At 55.2% G+C, this 13,933-nt stretch overlaps 3 protein-coding genes across 3 annotated transcripts; 2 read left to right on the top strand and 1 right to left on the bottom strand.

Annotated features, from left to right (window-relative positions):
• Positions 1 to 565: 565 nt before the first annotated feature.
• On the bottom strand, positions 566 to 1,942 carry GUITHDRAFT_115872 (hypothetical protein; the record flags this gene model as incomplete). The annotated part of the gene is made up of 9 exons (XM_005824821.1): positions 566 to 781; positions 828 to 914; positions 995 to 1,042; positions 1,096 to 1,177; positions 1,234 to 1,281; positions 1,335 to 1,477; positions 1,546 to 1,608; positions 1,657 to 1,748; positions 1,873 to 1,942. The coding sequence occupies 9 exons, from the start codon at positions 1,940 to 1,942 to the stop codon at positions 566 to 568; spliced, it is 849 nt and encodes a 282-aa protein (XP_005824878.1).
• Positions 1,943 to 2,418: 476 nt separating this feature from the next.
• On the top strand, positions 2,419 to 3,460 carry GUITHDRAFT_115871 (hypothetical protein; the record flags this gene model as incomplete). Its single annotated transcript, XM_005824820.1, has 5 exons — positions 2,419 to 2,620; positions 2,666 to 2,870; positions 2,914 to 2,936; positions 2,987 to 3,099; positions 3,383 to 3,460. 5 exons carry the CDS (start codon positions 2,419 to 2,421, stop codon positions 3,458 to 3,460), a joined length of 621 nt encoding a protein of 206 aa, XP_005824877.1.
• A 1,829-nt stretch (positions 3,461 to 5,289) lies between these two features.
• Positions 5,290 to 13,867, top strand: GUITHDRAFT_115870 (hypothetical protein; the record flags this gene model as incomplete). Its single annotated transcript, XM_005824819.1, has 16 exons — positions 5,290 to 6,290; positions 6,343 to 7,900; positions 8,133 to 8,986; positions 9,071 to 9,387; positions 9,526 to 9,888; positions 10,089 to 10,413; positions 10,598 to 10,760; positions 10,894 to 10,934; positions 11,251 to 11,682; positions 11,773 to 11,866; positions 12,011 to 12,280; positions 12,491 to 12,624; positions 12,742 to 12,785; positions 13,070 to 13,185; positions 13,382 to 13,668; positions 13,768 to 13,867. 16 exons carry the CDS (start codon positions 5,290 to 5,292, stop codon positions 13,865 to 13,867), a joined length of 6,099 nt encoding a protein of 2,032 aa, XP_005824876.1.
• Between the last annotated feature and the right edge of the window lie 66 nt (positions 13,868 to 13,933).

Genomic DNA, 13,933 nt, shown 5'->3' with positions numbered 1-13,933 from the left:
ACGGGGCGAGGGGGGGGCGAGGGGGGGGAGGGGGGAGGGATACAATGAAGATGAAGGAGAACAGAATAGAAGACGTATTGTTTCTATTGTTTGTATCGTTTGTATTGGATAAAACTGATCAACGCCACAGTCGTAATGAAGGCGACTCGCAAGGAGCAAGGATGAAAGCACTTGCGAAGAAACAGCACAGAAATGATAGCGGTGAAGAAAGTGAGAAATGGTGAACAAAGAGGGTGAATCACATGCAGTGATGTTATTTTAGAGGATATCGAAACTATCGGGTGTAATAACATGAAGAAAACGAAGAGCAGCCCACATCTCACGAGATTATAAGTTGAGGAAGATATTGAAATGATCAGTGTTGCCTATGTGAATGGTCTATCCAAATTCCGAAAGGAGGAGTGCAGTGATGAAACAAAGAACTTTTGGTATTAGCAAACATCTTGCGAGTGATAGAAACGCATGCGTGTAAGATCATGATCAGACAGGTGCAGTAAAATGTGTCTGATTCAATCATGTACATAATGTTCACATCAAAACTCAAGAGAAAAGGAAGGAATGGGTGTCACTGTAAGAAAGCAGAGGGCAATGGGCGAACTGTTGACGGATTGTCCCGTCGCAACGGTAGAGCTTTCTGTTGCTCATGGGGCAACAGAGCGTATCCTATCTCAACGGCAAACTCTCTCCATCTGCGTCCATCCCACTTCCTGCTCCCTTCGGCCCCATCACCGTAGCAGACTTTGACGAGAGGGCTGCGGTCAGAGAACAAGAGCATTCCGACCTGAGCAAGCAGAATGAGCGCGAGGAAGGGACACAAACAAAGTCACCAGCAGCGGCCCCCATGCTAAGATCCAATCATGCGCTTTGTAATAATGGCCGTATGCTCCAAGATATCCGCCGAAGTAATGCGTCCACTGAGAATGAACGCACAGAGGTCAGCGTGGAGGGATGAGAATGCATCTCTCAGTTATCGCATGGATACAAGTGAACTCACCTGCACCATCCTCTGGTGTCGCGGAGAAACTGACGCTGGCAACAAAATCTACAAGAAGAGTGAGAAGGGCAGCGCACAGACGACCCGAGAGGGAAGGTTACCTGGACGACCATCGAGACCCAGACAAGGTTCAGCCCCAGGGATGTCACTATCATCTCAACCTGCGTCCTCCCTCCTCCTTGCCTGGCAGCAAGGAAGCCGTTAGGCTAGAAAACAAGAAATGAAGCGCGCCACTGCACCGGAGCATCGCGTAAATGGCTGGTGAGATGTACAAGACGGAAGACCAACTGCAAACGCTGGGAGCAACTTAACGAGAGGACTTGGCATCGATTAAACACACCTCCACATTATCAGAGCTCTCTCAATGTTCGTTTCCTCCGTTTCCTTGTTGCTTCTGGGCGCAGCGTTCGGCTGCTCCTTCATTTCCCCTTTCCTCCTCTCCAGGTGGTGAAGAACTATCCGCAACAGCCCGCCAAGCCCCAACTGAGAACAGATCCCGTCAAGACGAGTCTATATCACTGGCCTCCTGGATATCCTTTAGAATGTCTTACTCCAACGTCAAGAAGAACGATGCGGCGCGGTGTCCACTGGTCCACAAAGGTGAGCAAGAATATCTGACTATCGAGGTCAGGGTTCTCAGATTGTCTTGTTCATCTGCTCACGGATTGGAGGAGGATAGAAACGCAGACAACAGCACGGAGGTGTTTGTATGAGCTCGAGATCATCATCCTTTGAAAGGCCATGGTTACCGATACTGTACCGAGCAATGATGAGTGACCACTTCTTGGACAACAAGGTGATACACTGCTTGCACCGCATGATGCATTATACAGGACTGATCACAACAGAGAACATCCTCTCAGGTCTCCTCCACTCACCCTCCTCCGACAACGGCATGCGCGCCCCCGCCATCCCCATCACCACGCCAAGGGGCGACAGGCCTTCCATGGCGACCAAGTGCCCTCATCCCCTGACCTCGTCGGGATTGAATCGATTCAAACTGTAACTTCGGAAAAAAAATTGATTTTGAAGTTTGATCGGACTCCGGGACCCGGCCCCGTACCGCCGCCGGTTCACTCGGCCAGCCCGGCGGCCCCGATCATTCATGATGTTCGGAAGTTCGATATGAATCGTCCGATAGAGCAGTGAACAGTCACAGTTACTTCTCAGGGCCGAGTCATTGGGCCGAGTCATCACTGATTTCTCCCGGAACTGCGGGATAGTAGTACCCTTCCTCCTCTTCCTCCGGGAAGGTCCTCTCCTCCTGGCAGGAGTCCTGGACGGTCCTCTGAGCAGCCATCATTTCATATGGTTTATAGCAGTGCGGCTCGAGTCTGATTTTTGTTTCCTTAACCGTCACTAAACTTTTTGTTTCTCAGCGTCATCATTGAATCAGCAGCTCTCAGGTTTCATCCCACGGATCAATGATGCCTCTAGACGTCTACGTGCTGCCTGGCCGCGAATTCACTCCAGCAGTCCCCCAGGGTACCCTGCCAGCCCCTCTTGGCCCGGGAGTCTCTCCGGTTTACGTCCCAACATACGTACAGAGTCTGCAGAGATTGGTCTGCCCCGTGACACCGAGCGAGATGGCGGCGAGGCTGAGAGCAGCAAGACGGGAGATTCTAGGTGAAGATGGGAGGAGGAGGGGACAAGGCATGACTGTCCCGCCAGGACAACTCCTGATCACCAACGCCCGACAGGCTTGCGTACGAACAGTGAACGAGAGCGGTTCGCTTGAGGACGGGGAGCCCGAAGAGGGAGGGGAGGAAGAAAATCAAGTCAAGATCTGCGAGATCTGCCAGGCGGAGTACGAGCCGCAGGAGTCGGTGACCTTCCTTCCTTGCGGCCACTTCTTTCATTCTCGCTGCATAACCCGGTGAGCCTCGCTATAGCAAGTCCTGAAGATGATGAGGACGCAGGTGGATCGATACCCGTCTCAACGGTTCATGATCGCTATCCCCTCCCCCTCGTCCCTGACTCGTTTCCTTGCAGCTCTGCAGCTCTGCAGCTGCCCGCTGTGCCGACGTCACGTTCCTTGCTCGCTGCAACAGGAGGAGGGAGGCAACCGTGGCATCGAGTGGCAGCAGGAGTCTCGATGGTTCATGGTCACCCACTGGATCTCGTTACAGGGTGTATGATGAAGAGGCGAGGCGAGGTTCGAAAATCTGCTAGCCTCGAAATCTGCTTGCCTGGCAAGACAACAACTCTACAAGTAGATCGAGCAGCTCTTTTCGTGATCGCGATCAGCAATCATGTATTGGAGTCTGTCATAAAAGTCACCTCAACACGGTACTCCACTCTTGCCATCTGTTTGTGTATCCTGCAAGATGAACATTAATGCCGTGAGAGCACAAGGAGACTATTTACCTCCCTCACAACGTTCTCAAGGAAGTGAATCCGATGCAGAAGAATCTTTCGTTCGACCTCGTTCTGCTCGAGAAAGCTTTCGAGCTGTTCTTGTCCTAGTGCAACCGCCTGCAGTGGAGAGATGAGAGAAGAGCAAGTCATGGTTTGAGATACTTTGTGCCAGAGGTCATCAAATCTGTCCCTCTTCTCCTTTTCCAAAATCTCGATCGCGTCGTTGGCAACGTCGAGTTGTTTCTGGAGAGATTCTACCCTCGCGGACAAAAGCGCGCAAGTGTTCTCGTCCACCTCGGCAGCCTTCACATTGGAGCTCTTGATTGATATCCCAACCTCATGGGATGTATGGGGGTCTGTTGAATCCGCTGCTCTTGTCAGATGCCTCAGTACATCAAAAAGCGCTTGAGCCGACAGCTCTGCTCCTGTCGACTGACTGGAGCGGCTTGTGACATGGGACGAGTCTGCGCTGATCTCCCCTCCTTTCTCTTCAACGTGTCTCTTCCAGTGAGCGAATGTTGCTCGTTGACGGATCAGAGCATTCAACAATCTGAGACTACAAGCGCCATCAGCGAGGATCTCCTCCTCTTCCTCGCCGTCTAGCCGCCATGCTAGATCCGAAATCGCTGCTGGAAGTCGCGGACACCTTCTGTTGGTGCTGGGAGGGCTGCTATTTAGTCTTGCAGCTTGCGCTTCACCCCCACCCAGCCGTCTGCAGAGGAGCTTGCAAAGAAGCACGAGCATCACGAGGTCGAGGTATCATATTGCCACCATCACGACTCTGGTTCTTCCGTTCTTCTCCTTCATCGCCTCCGATCGCAGATCATATTGGATCCAGTCTAACGGTCAACAGTATTGTTTTAGCTTATTGCTTTTTAAAGTGTGTAATTGTTTTAGCTCCCATCACATCTGACTGTCCTCGTACTGATTATTAACTTAACCTTGAGTAAACTTTAAAATATCCATCAGTACAAATCTGAGCTGGCTCCGGTCCCCGTCCGGCGTTCCAATTTTCGTGTCCTGCAAACCTTCTTTATTGTTGATCGTTAACATTTTTGTTGCCCAGCCCTGTACACCTACCCCTTTCCCCCTCTTACTTCCCCACCCTACCCCCACCCCCCCCCTCCATGACGTCGGTTGGCCTCTCGCACTCAGTTCTGCACCCCCACCCCCCCTCCTATTCCCACTCCCACCCCCTCACCAAGATAAGACTGGGGTAATAATACCCCACCCCCTCTACACCCTGTCGGGGAAAGCTCGATAGAGAAAGGAGTATGGTGGGTAGTTGAGGAGTCATGGGTAGTCTGGTAGTATCGAAGTACACAGATCTTCGAAGGAGTGGTGGGTACTGAGAGTTGACTTTGTGGGGTAGGTAGGGGGTGGTTCCGTTGTGACTAAGGAGGTACCCAAGGGACAGTAGGGTAGGGTAGGGGGTAGGGATAGGAAGTTAGGACTTTTTTTTGTTGGTTAGTACGACATGATGAACAAAGAGACCAGGAGGAGGAGGAGGAGGAGGAGGACGAGGACGACGACGAGGAGGAGAAGGAGGAAGACAGGAGGAGGATGATCAGAGGAGAAGAAGGATAAGATGAACAGAGTGAAGGAGGCAAAGATTACACGAGAGAAGGATCAGTACACAAAGAACCACGAGGGGGCGGAAAGGAACCGAGAAGCAGGAGTAACGATGAGGTAGTCGATTCGATCGAGGGGAGCTGGTACAGACACAGAGAATAGCCATGACCTATGATGTTTCCCTGCCTCATTCTTGCTTGAGTAGGAAGCCAATCTGATAGCTATCTCTGAAAGGATCTTTTACACAACTGTCTTGCAGGTTGGTTCAGCCTCTCACGATGTTGGCGGCGTTTGGTGGTTGCCAAGCAGGATTTTGAACGTCTGGTATTGCGTTGAACTCCAGGTGAAGTTGCGACGTAGAGATCATGGAAAGTCTCCAGTCGCAACTCAAAGAGCAGAGCAGAAGGCTAGAGCAGCTCGAAGAAATCAGCCGCCGCGAGGACGAGGAAGACTATGTTTCGGACCATGGCGAATGGATAGATTGCGTGGGATGCGCCTCTCCCATAAAGCCGGGCTGGCCGAGATGTCCTGGATGCAAGTTGGAGACCAAGAAATCCATCGAGCGACTTGCCAAGAAGAAGCGGGACTCCTACTCGTCCAACGGTCACAATGGCGAGGATGACAGCATCCGGAAGTCGCTACAAGAGGAGCTGAGCAAGACGTTCCCTGCCTCCTCCTTGTCCAACGCGCGTGCATCCAAGGATGTGCAGCCCAACGGATCGCAGAAGAGCTTGCCGGACACACAGAAGAGTAAGGCAGAGGCCGTCGAGCCTCCGATCAACGGGAATGGCGACAAGTCGGATTTGCATCATGTGAACGGAGGAAACCACGCCTGGACATCTGATCATTGCGAGTTTGGGACGCAGACTGACACTGTCATTGCTCATATCTGGCCAGACACGTTCGAAGATCCTGTAAAGAAACAGCTTGAAGAGCCCAAGGACGATTCAACTTTCGATCGCATTGAAGACACAACTCCGGTCAGCTGTAGGTTCTTGTTCGGTGGTTTCAGCTACCAGTCTCTGGTCAGGAAGAAGTGCTTCGATGTGCATAAGAGCCCTTTCTGGGGATCCTTCTTTGTTCTTGTCACTATCGCCAATGCTGCGGTCATTGCTGTCCGCCCTTCCCTCTCCCCCGACTTCAATACAGATGCTTCCGGCGCTTCGAAAGTGTCAACTCCGCTGTCCGAGGCCTTTGACTTCTTCTGTGTCGCCGTCTTGTTCTGTGAGGTTCTGTCAGGATGCATTGCCTTCGGCTTCCACGCATGGATCCACTCGGACTATCACAAGCTCGACTTTGCAGCGCTCCTTGTCGTCGCTCTCGAGTACGGTGCTTCTGCCTACGGCGAGAACGCGTTGATTCTCAGGTGCTGCCTTTTCAGGGTCAGGGGCGAGGAAGCTGACGGGGTTTGCTTGCAGGCCATTTCGTATCCTGAGGATTCTCCGACCGCTAGTGAAGCTGGAGATGTTCGGCAAGCTTGCCGAGATCCTGCAGTCTCTGCACGAGGGAGTCGACGAGTTGGCCACAGTGTTTCTCCTCCTCCTCTTCTTCCTTATAGGGTTTTGTATCCTCGCCATGGCCGTGCTGTCCAAGTCGTTCCGCAGGAGGTGCGTTATGCTTCCTTATCGCGTTTCCGACTGTGCGTCGGACTTCTCCACGGGCTGGGCGAACTCGTCCTCATGCTCATTGAGCCGGCAGAGCTACAGCATGGCGGCAGGAGGAGACGTCGTTGTGACTGCGGGCTATCCTTACCAGACCACTTGTGACTACGTGACGAACAAGACGGCTGGAGAGTACGACGGGATCTACCCGCTCGATCCCTACCGGGGCATCTACCACACGTGCCAAGCATCGATCCTGAGGACCTACGGATGGCAGTACATGAAGCAGACTTGCGTCGATGTTGGAAACCCGCAGAATGGATATCAACACTTTGACAACTTTGCCGGCGCCTTCGTGGCACTGTTCCAGTACATGACAGCTGACTCGGCCTACGACGTGCTCTGGTACGCGCTGAACAGCGAGCATGAGCCCGCGGCCAAGGCCATTGTGGCGATTATGCTCTTTGCCGTCTCGATCTTCTGCACTTGGATCCTCCTTGGAGTGTTTGTCGGAGTGGTGACAGGGACGTTTGCAAGGATCAGGAGGGAGAGGAAGGAGCACGAAGACGAGCTGACGAGCCTATCGAGCGGCGAAGAGTCCATCGCTGCGAACCCCAGGGTGATACAGAGCGTGCAGGTGGTGAACGCGACAGGATGGAAGCTTGACTCGCGCGTCAAGATCGAGGACTTTGCCAGGGCCGTGGCCAGCCACCCTCATTTCGGGAATTTCATGTCCTGTGTCATCCTAGTCCACGCTCTGACCATGGCGTTGAACCGTCACGACGCTGAGCAGGGGATCAAGAACTGGGCGCTGTATGGCTACGTCATCTACAACTGCATCTACTCCGTAGAGTCGTTCTGCTACGCCATCGCCTCCTCCAACTTCACCTCGTACATCAGAAACCCGTTCTACTTCTTCGAGTTCGCCCTCGTCATCCTCATGTGGATTGCAATCTTCGTGGGCAGCGACGCGCTGATGCTGGTGGGAGCGATCAGAATCTACCGGCTGATGCGATACTTCCCTACCCTCTACGACCTCCTCTATGCTGCCCTGGCCTCCACCCCCTCCCTTGCCCACCTCATCGTGTTCATCTGCCTGGTGGGGTTGGCGTTCTGCGTGACAGGACGGTACGTGTTCCGAGACAAGATGGACTCCCTGACGCGAAGCAACTTCGGCTCCTTCTACATCTCCGTGTTGACCTCCTTCCAGATCTTCACGGGAGACTCTTGGTCAGGCATCCTCTACAGCGCCATGTCCTCGAAAGACACGACCCTCGGCGTCGTCTTCGGCTGTCTGCTCATCATGGCATGGTTCATCTTCGCTCAGCTCATCATCTCAAACCTCTTCATCGCAATCATCATCGAGAACTTCGAGGTCCTCCCGCGTCCTTTGCTCTCCTCGCTTCTCCCTTGTGTCTCACATTTCTTCTCTCCTCATGGCCCTGCTCCTGCTCCTCCCCCTCCTCCTGCTCCTGCTCCTCTTGCCCCTGCTCCTTGCGCTCCTCCTGCCCCTGCCCCTGCCCCTGCCCCTCGTCCTCCTCTTCCTCCTGCTCCTGCTCCCCCACCCCACCCCCCCTCCTGCTCCTCCTCCTTACCTCTTGTGCCAGGTGGCAAGAACCATTGCAAACATCGAGAAGCCGGGGCTCGCTAAGAAAAGCCTGGATGTTGTTCGGTCCTACTACGTCAGTTTCTTTGACTCGATCCAGCCCTCGCGCGTCGCTCCCTTCTCCTCCTCCTCCCCTGTGCTAGAAGTTCAGCTCAAGACCCCTGTGGTTCCCTTGACCAGGACCCGGTCGATCTACCTTGATTCAGAGATCACAGTCAAGTCCAAGGTAGGAAGGCTAGTCCTTGAAAAGCTCAGTTTGCTCCCGGAGGATGACTTGGCTGAGGAGGCTAAGCCTGAGAGGATCCTGTACTGCCTGGAGGCTGGGCATCCCATCCGAAGGCTATTTGCGAGCTTGGAGTCGAACGTCTACTTCGACTATCTCATCCTCCTCTGCATTCTCGGCTCCTGCATTATTCTCACCATCACTCCTCCTGCCGACGACATCCCTCACCTCGACCTGCCCATGACGAAGCAGCAGATCGACTCAGCCAACTTCATCTTCACTCTGGTCTTCACTCTGGAGTTCATCATGAGGGTGATGAGCAAGGGTATGCTCTTCACCAAGACGGCTTACTTCCGCGACGGCTGGAACATCGTCGACTTCACCATCCTCTGGTTCGCCTGGCTCGAGGCGTCCGGCGTGCTCAACGGTCAGCCCTCGCTCACCAAGCAGGCGCGTCTCTTCCGAGCCCTTCGACCGATCCGCATTCTGAAGCGAAGTGCCGCCATGAAGAAGATCATCAACGCGCTCATCTGCACCATCATCCCTGCCCTCTACGTGGTCGCCTTCCAGTTCTTCAACCTCGTCGTGTTCTGCTTGATCGGCATGGGTTTGTTCGGCGGGAAATTCTACAGGTGAACTAGGAAAGAAGGGGAGAGGAGAGGAGAGGAGAGGAGAGGAGAGGAGAGGAGAGAGGGGATAATGAGTTGGCTTGGCAGGTGTCTCCCAGGAGGAGCAGACTATCCGGCTGGCATCGTCGAGTGCTCGGGGCTGAGCGTGTCGGAAGGCGACGGGCTGCTGAGGCAGAAGGTCTGGTGGAAACCAGGATACTCCTTCGACGACTTTTACGACTCGATGATCACTCTCTACCGAGTTGGGACCTTCAAGTACGTGTCGGTCATCCAGGACGGGATGGACGTAACGCAAGTCGGTCAAAGCCCCGACCTCCTGCACTCCTCTTCCTACGGCCTCTTCTTCGTCGCGTACCTCCTTGTGGGCGGCCTGTTCGTTATGAACCTCTTCGTCGGCTTCATCGGTGCGGGGGAGGGGGAAGAGGGGAGGGGAGGGAGAGAGAAGACGAAGAGGGAGCCGTAGAAAGGGAGGCAGGTTCAGGGAGGAGGAGGAGGAAGAGGAGGAGGAGGAGGACAAGAGAGGTGTCTGACTACAAGAGCAGTCGATGGCTTCAACTACTCGCGAGGAGCGTCGGAGGTGGAGGTGATCTACTCGCGGTACAGGAGGATGCTCGGCTCCTACGGCCCCAAGTTCAACGTCTTCTCCCTCCCAACCAGCAAGCTGTCGACCCGCGTCAGAGCTCTCGTGGAGTCCAAGAGCTTCCAGACCTTCTCTGTCCTGTGCGTCACCGTCAACGTGATCTTCATGCTCACCGAGGACGCCAACGCTAGCGGGAAGTACAAGCAGCTGCTCTACGTGCAGAACACCTTCTTCTTCCTCGAGCTCGGCATGGAGGTGCTTCTTTACAGCATCGGGTACGGCGTGGGAACTTTCATAGATGACCAGTGGAAGGCCTTCGACCTCTGTAAGTTCCTCCTCCTCTCGCTCCTCCTCTCGCTCCTCCTCTCGCTCCTCCTCTCGCTCCCCTTGCTCCTCATCCTATCTCTGCTCTTCCTCCTCGCTTTTCTTATTCTCATTCTTCATCTCCTGCTCCCTCCTCACCCCCTCCTCCTGCCCGTCGTCTCCTACAGTCCGCGCTCTCCCTCTGACCTCCTCCTCCTCCAGTCGTCTTCCTCGGAACTCTTGCCGGCTACGCTGGCAACAGCCCCAAGTTGACGCAGTTCGCCAAGTCGTTCCGTCTGACGCGACTGGTCCGGCTCATGGCGCGCGTGAAGGCCATAAGGATCATTCTCGAGACCATGCTCGCCTGCATCCCCCGCGCCTTCAGCATCCTCTTCCTCCTCTTCATAGTCTACTCCATGTTCGCTCTCTTCGCTGTCGCCTCCTTCGGTACCACCCGCTATGGTGTCAGGATCGGGCCCACCGCCAACTTCGAGACCTACTCGAGATCCATCGTCACAGCCTACCAGCTCGTCACCGGAGATGAATGGTCTGATCCCTCCCTCCCCTCCCTCCCTCCCTCCCTCCCCTCTCCCTCCATCAAACTCCTTCTTTCTTCAATGCTTTTCCCTTCCCCACACAGCCTCTCATCCTCTCTCCTCCTCTCTCCTTCTCTCTCCTCCTCTCTCCTCGCCTCTTCTGCTCCCTTTCTTCTCTCAACTCTCGCTCTGCAGGATGGACATGATGTACGACCTGCGGGTGCAGCCGCCGGCCTGCACGAAGCTCTTCACAGCAGCGGTGCATGGGATGAGCGACTACGACTACAGCTTCGGCGACTGCGGCTCCTCCTTCTCCGACCTCTACTTCGTCGTCTTCAAGATCATCTGCGAGTGCATGGTGAGTTCAGCTAGGAAACGAGATGGAGCAGGATGGGGGGAGAGGCGCGGGGAGGGGGGGAAGGGAGCGCAAAGGGATGGGAAGAGGTGGGAGAAAGAAGGGGGAGAAAGAAAATCTGACGAGCTCTTTTCAGCTTCTGAATCTTTTTGTTGGAATGATCTTAGAGAACTTCAGGTTGGTTGATGATTTCTTCTCTCCCTCCTCCTCTTCCTCCCCTTCTTCATTCCTTCGCTTCATTCCTCTCCACCTTACTACTTTCCTCTCCTCTCCTTCATCCTACCTTTAACTCGCATCATAATGATCACCAGCCTTCTTCTTCTTCTTCTTCTTCTTTATCATCATGATCATCATTATCATCACCACACCATCCTCCTCCTCGTCCTCCTCCTCGTCCTCCTCGTCCTCCTCGTCCCCCTCCTTATCATCGTCATCATCATCATCATCATCATCATCAAGAAGCTCTTTCCTGCTTTCCCTGACGCTTCTTCAGCTTCATCACCGACGAGGTCGATCAGAAGCAGGACGACGACTGGACCAAGGGAGCAACTGCGGAGCAGCTAGAAGAGATCGGCGGGACTTTCCAGCGCCTGTCAAGGGGCTGCGTGAACATTCAGCTCTACCACCTCTCCACCTTCCTCTGCAACATCAACCACCCCGTTGGCTTCCGCCTGCAGGACAGGGAGGCGCTGAAGCTGTACCCGGAGGAGACGGTGGGGAAGGCGTACGGGTGGAAGGAGGAGGAGGAGCGCTTCTTCCTGCACGGCAGCGACGAGAGGGCATACGAGTGGCTGATCCGCGCAGAGCTGAACCTGTGCTTGAAGCAGCACAGCGACATGGTTGAGCAGAGGAGGTCCTCGCTCTGGTACTCCCTTCTTGACGTCTTCAAGATCAGGACCACCCGATCCTACATCAACTTTGTCAGGTGCTCCTTGCTCCTTGCTCCTTGCTCCTTGCTCCTTGCTCCTTGCTCCTTGCTCCTGCTCCCAGCCTCTTCTGAGCCTCTGTCATGTAGGTGGGACGATGTGATGAGCATCATCGTCTACTGGAGGAAGCCGGAGATCGTTCCATCGAGCGAACTGATTTCTCGAAGAGCTAGGATGAAGCAGGTTGACTCGTCTCGTCTCGTCTCGTCTCCTCTCGTCTCCTCTCGTCTCGTCTCGTCTCCTCTCGTCTCCTCTCCTCTCCTCGCCTCGCCTCCTCTCGCCTCCCCTCGCCTCCCCTCGCCTCTCCTCCACCTTACCCTGCAGCAGGTGCTCAAGATGGCCTACTGGCTCAAGCTCTACACGGCCCTGAGGACGAAGATGTCGACGAGATTCGTGGGCGCGGCGAAGCCCATCCTGAAGGAGCAGAAGGAATACAAGGAGTGGGAGGAGCAGCAGCCGTTCGCGGTCCTCCATCGGCAGCGCAACATGAAGAGGAGGCAGGACATGAAGCGAGTCCAGGCCAAGGGCTGGGCATCCCATCCCCAGCTCGTGCACAGCATCCAAGTCACCAGGAAGACGGAAGGACTCTACTACCAGGTGCTCTTGCTCTCAAACCTCTCCTGCTCCTCCCCTTGGTCCTACCATCCTCCCGTCTTCTGCCTCCCTTCTTCTTCCCACATGTCTCCTCCTCTCCTCCTCTCCTCCTCTCCTCCTCTCCTCCTCTCCTCCTCTCTTCCTCTCCTTCATTTCTTCAACTTGTTTCTTCCTCGATCTCATCTTTTCTTCCCTCCCTCTCTTCCCCCGCAGGACCACATGACGGCTGAGAGCAACATGTTGGGCAACCGCAACCCGACGAGCAAGTCAGGACTTGAGACTTTCCTGAAGCGATCGGAGAGCGACCTGGTCGTAGTTCGCTTCCTCGACACCAGGAACAAGCAGAGGTCCCAACCCTTGCTCTCCTCCTCTCCTCCTCTCTTCCTCTCCTCCTCTCCTCCTCTCCTTCTCTCCTCCTTCGTTCCTCTTAGTCCTCTTCCATCCCTCCTTGACTCCTCCATCAGGTTGGGCGAATGCTTGATGGACCTCAGAAGAGCTTCCTGGGTTGGTGAGTAGAAAAGCCCGTGGGGTCCCTCCTACTCTTCCTGCTCCTCCTGCTCCTCCTCCTGTTGATGCTCTTGCTCCTCCTGCTGATCCTCCTCCTCTTGCTCCTCCTGCTCCTGCTCCCCCCCCTCCTGCTCCTCCTCCTCTTGCTCTCCTCCCACTTCTGAAGTAGCATCTACGACTACGACAACAACAATGCTATCTTCTCCGCCCTTGCTGCTGTTCGTCCTCCGCTTCCCCCCTCCTCGTCATCCTTCCTCCTTGCTTGTCCTCAGTGAACGAGTTCAGGTTGGGAGTCTGCCATGGAGCAGGAGCACTGTTTCTTCGAGCCCAAGGCCATTCACAATGGCAAGGGAACCGTGAAGTGGATGGGATTTGACGTCACAATGAGCAGCGAATTTCAAGTGCGAACTCCTCTCCTGCCTCCTGCCTCCTGCCTCCTGCCTCCTGCCTCCTGCCTCCTGCCTCCTGCCTCCCATTACCTCCTCTTTCCATTCTCTCCTCTTCCCTGCTTTCTTCCTCCTCCTCTCCCAACTCCCCCCCCCCCCCCCAGCTTTCCTCCCCCCTCGCCTTCCTCCTTCATCCCTGACCCTCCCACAGCGCTCGGAGCTGCTCCTTGGCAACCTGCTCTCCGTGCATGTCGGCCTGCAGGCGGAGCGCGAGGACATGCAGGACGCCTCCTACTCGCATCACTCCCGCGTCTGGCTCCACATAGGAGAGTACCCCTTCTTCCCCCGCTACGGGGAAGAGGAGCAACCGGTCTCCTACCTCCGCAAGGCTCAGTCCATCGTCATCCAGGCAAACTCCTCCATGCCGGACGCCATCCGCTCCGTCGACATGGCGACCTGCTACCCGAGGAGCAAGATCGCGATCCCTCCCCGCGGAAGGTACGGGAGCAAGGGAGAGCGTGGAAGGAAGGAAAGGGAGGAGGAGAAGGGGAGGAGAGTATGAGGGGAGAGGAGCGAAATGTAACGTCGGTCCTGCAGGAAGCTGCCTGAATTCTTCGATGGGGTTGCGGAGGTGATCGGCTACGTGCGCGATGCCCGAGGCCACCTGGAAGACGTTGGAGGGCAGGAGAGATCGTAGGGCCAGAAGAAAATCACAGATAGGAGGCCCAGGAGGAGGAGGAGGAGGAGGAGGAGGAGGAGGAGG

Source organism: Guillardia theta (assembly GCF_000315625.1).
Source record: "Guillardia theta CCMP2712 unplaced genomic scaffold GUITHscaffold_89, whole genome shotgun sequence".
Taxonomy (NCBI): Eukaryota; class Cryptophyceae; order Pyrenomonadales; family Geminigeraceae; genus Guillardia; species Guillardia theta.
The sequence above is the reverse complement of the archived record's forward strand: the minus strand, read 5'-3'. Positions and strand labels throughout refer to the sequence as shown.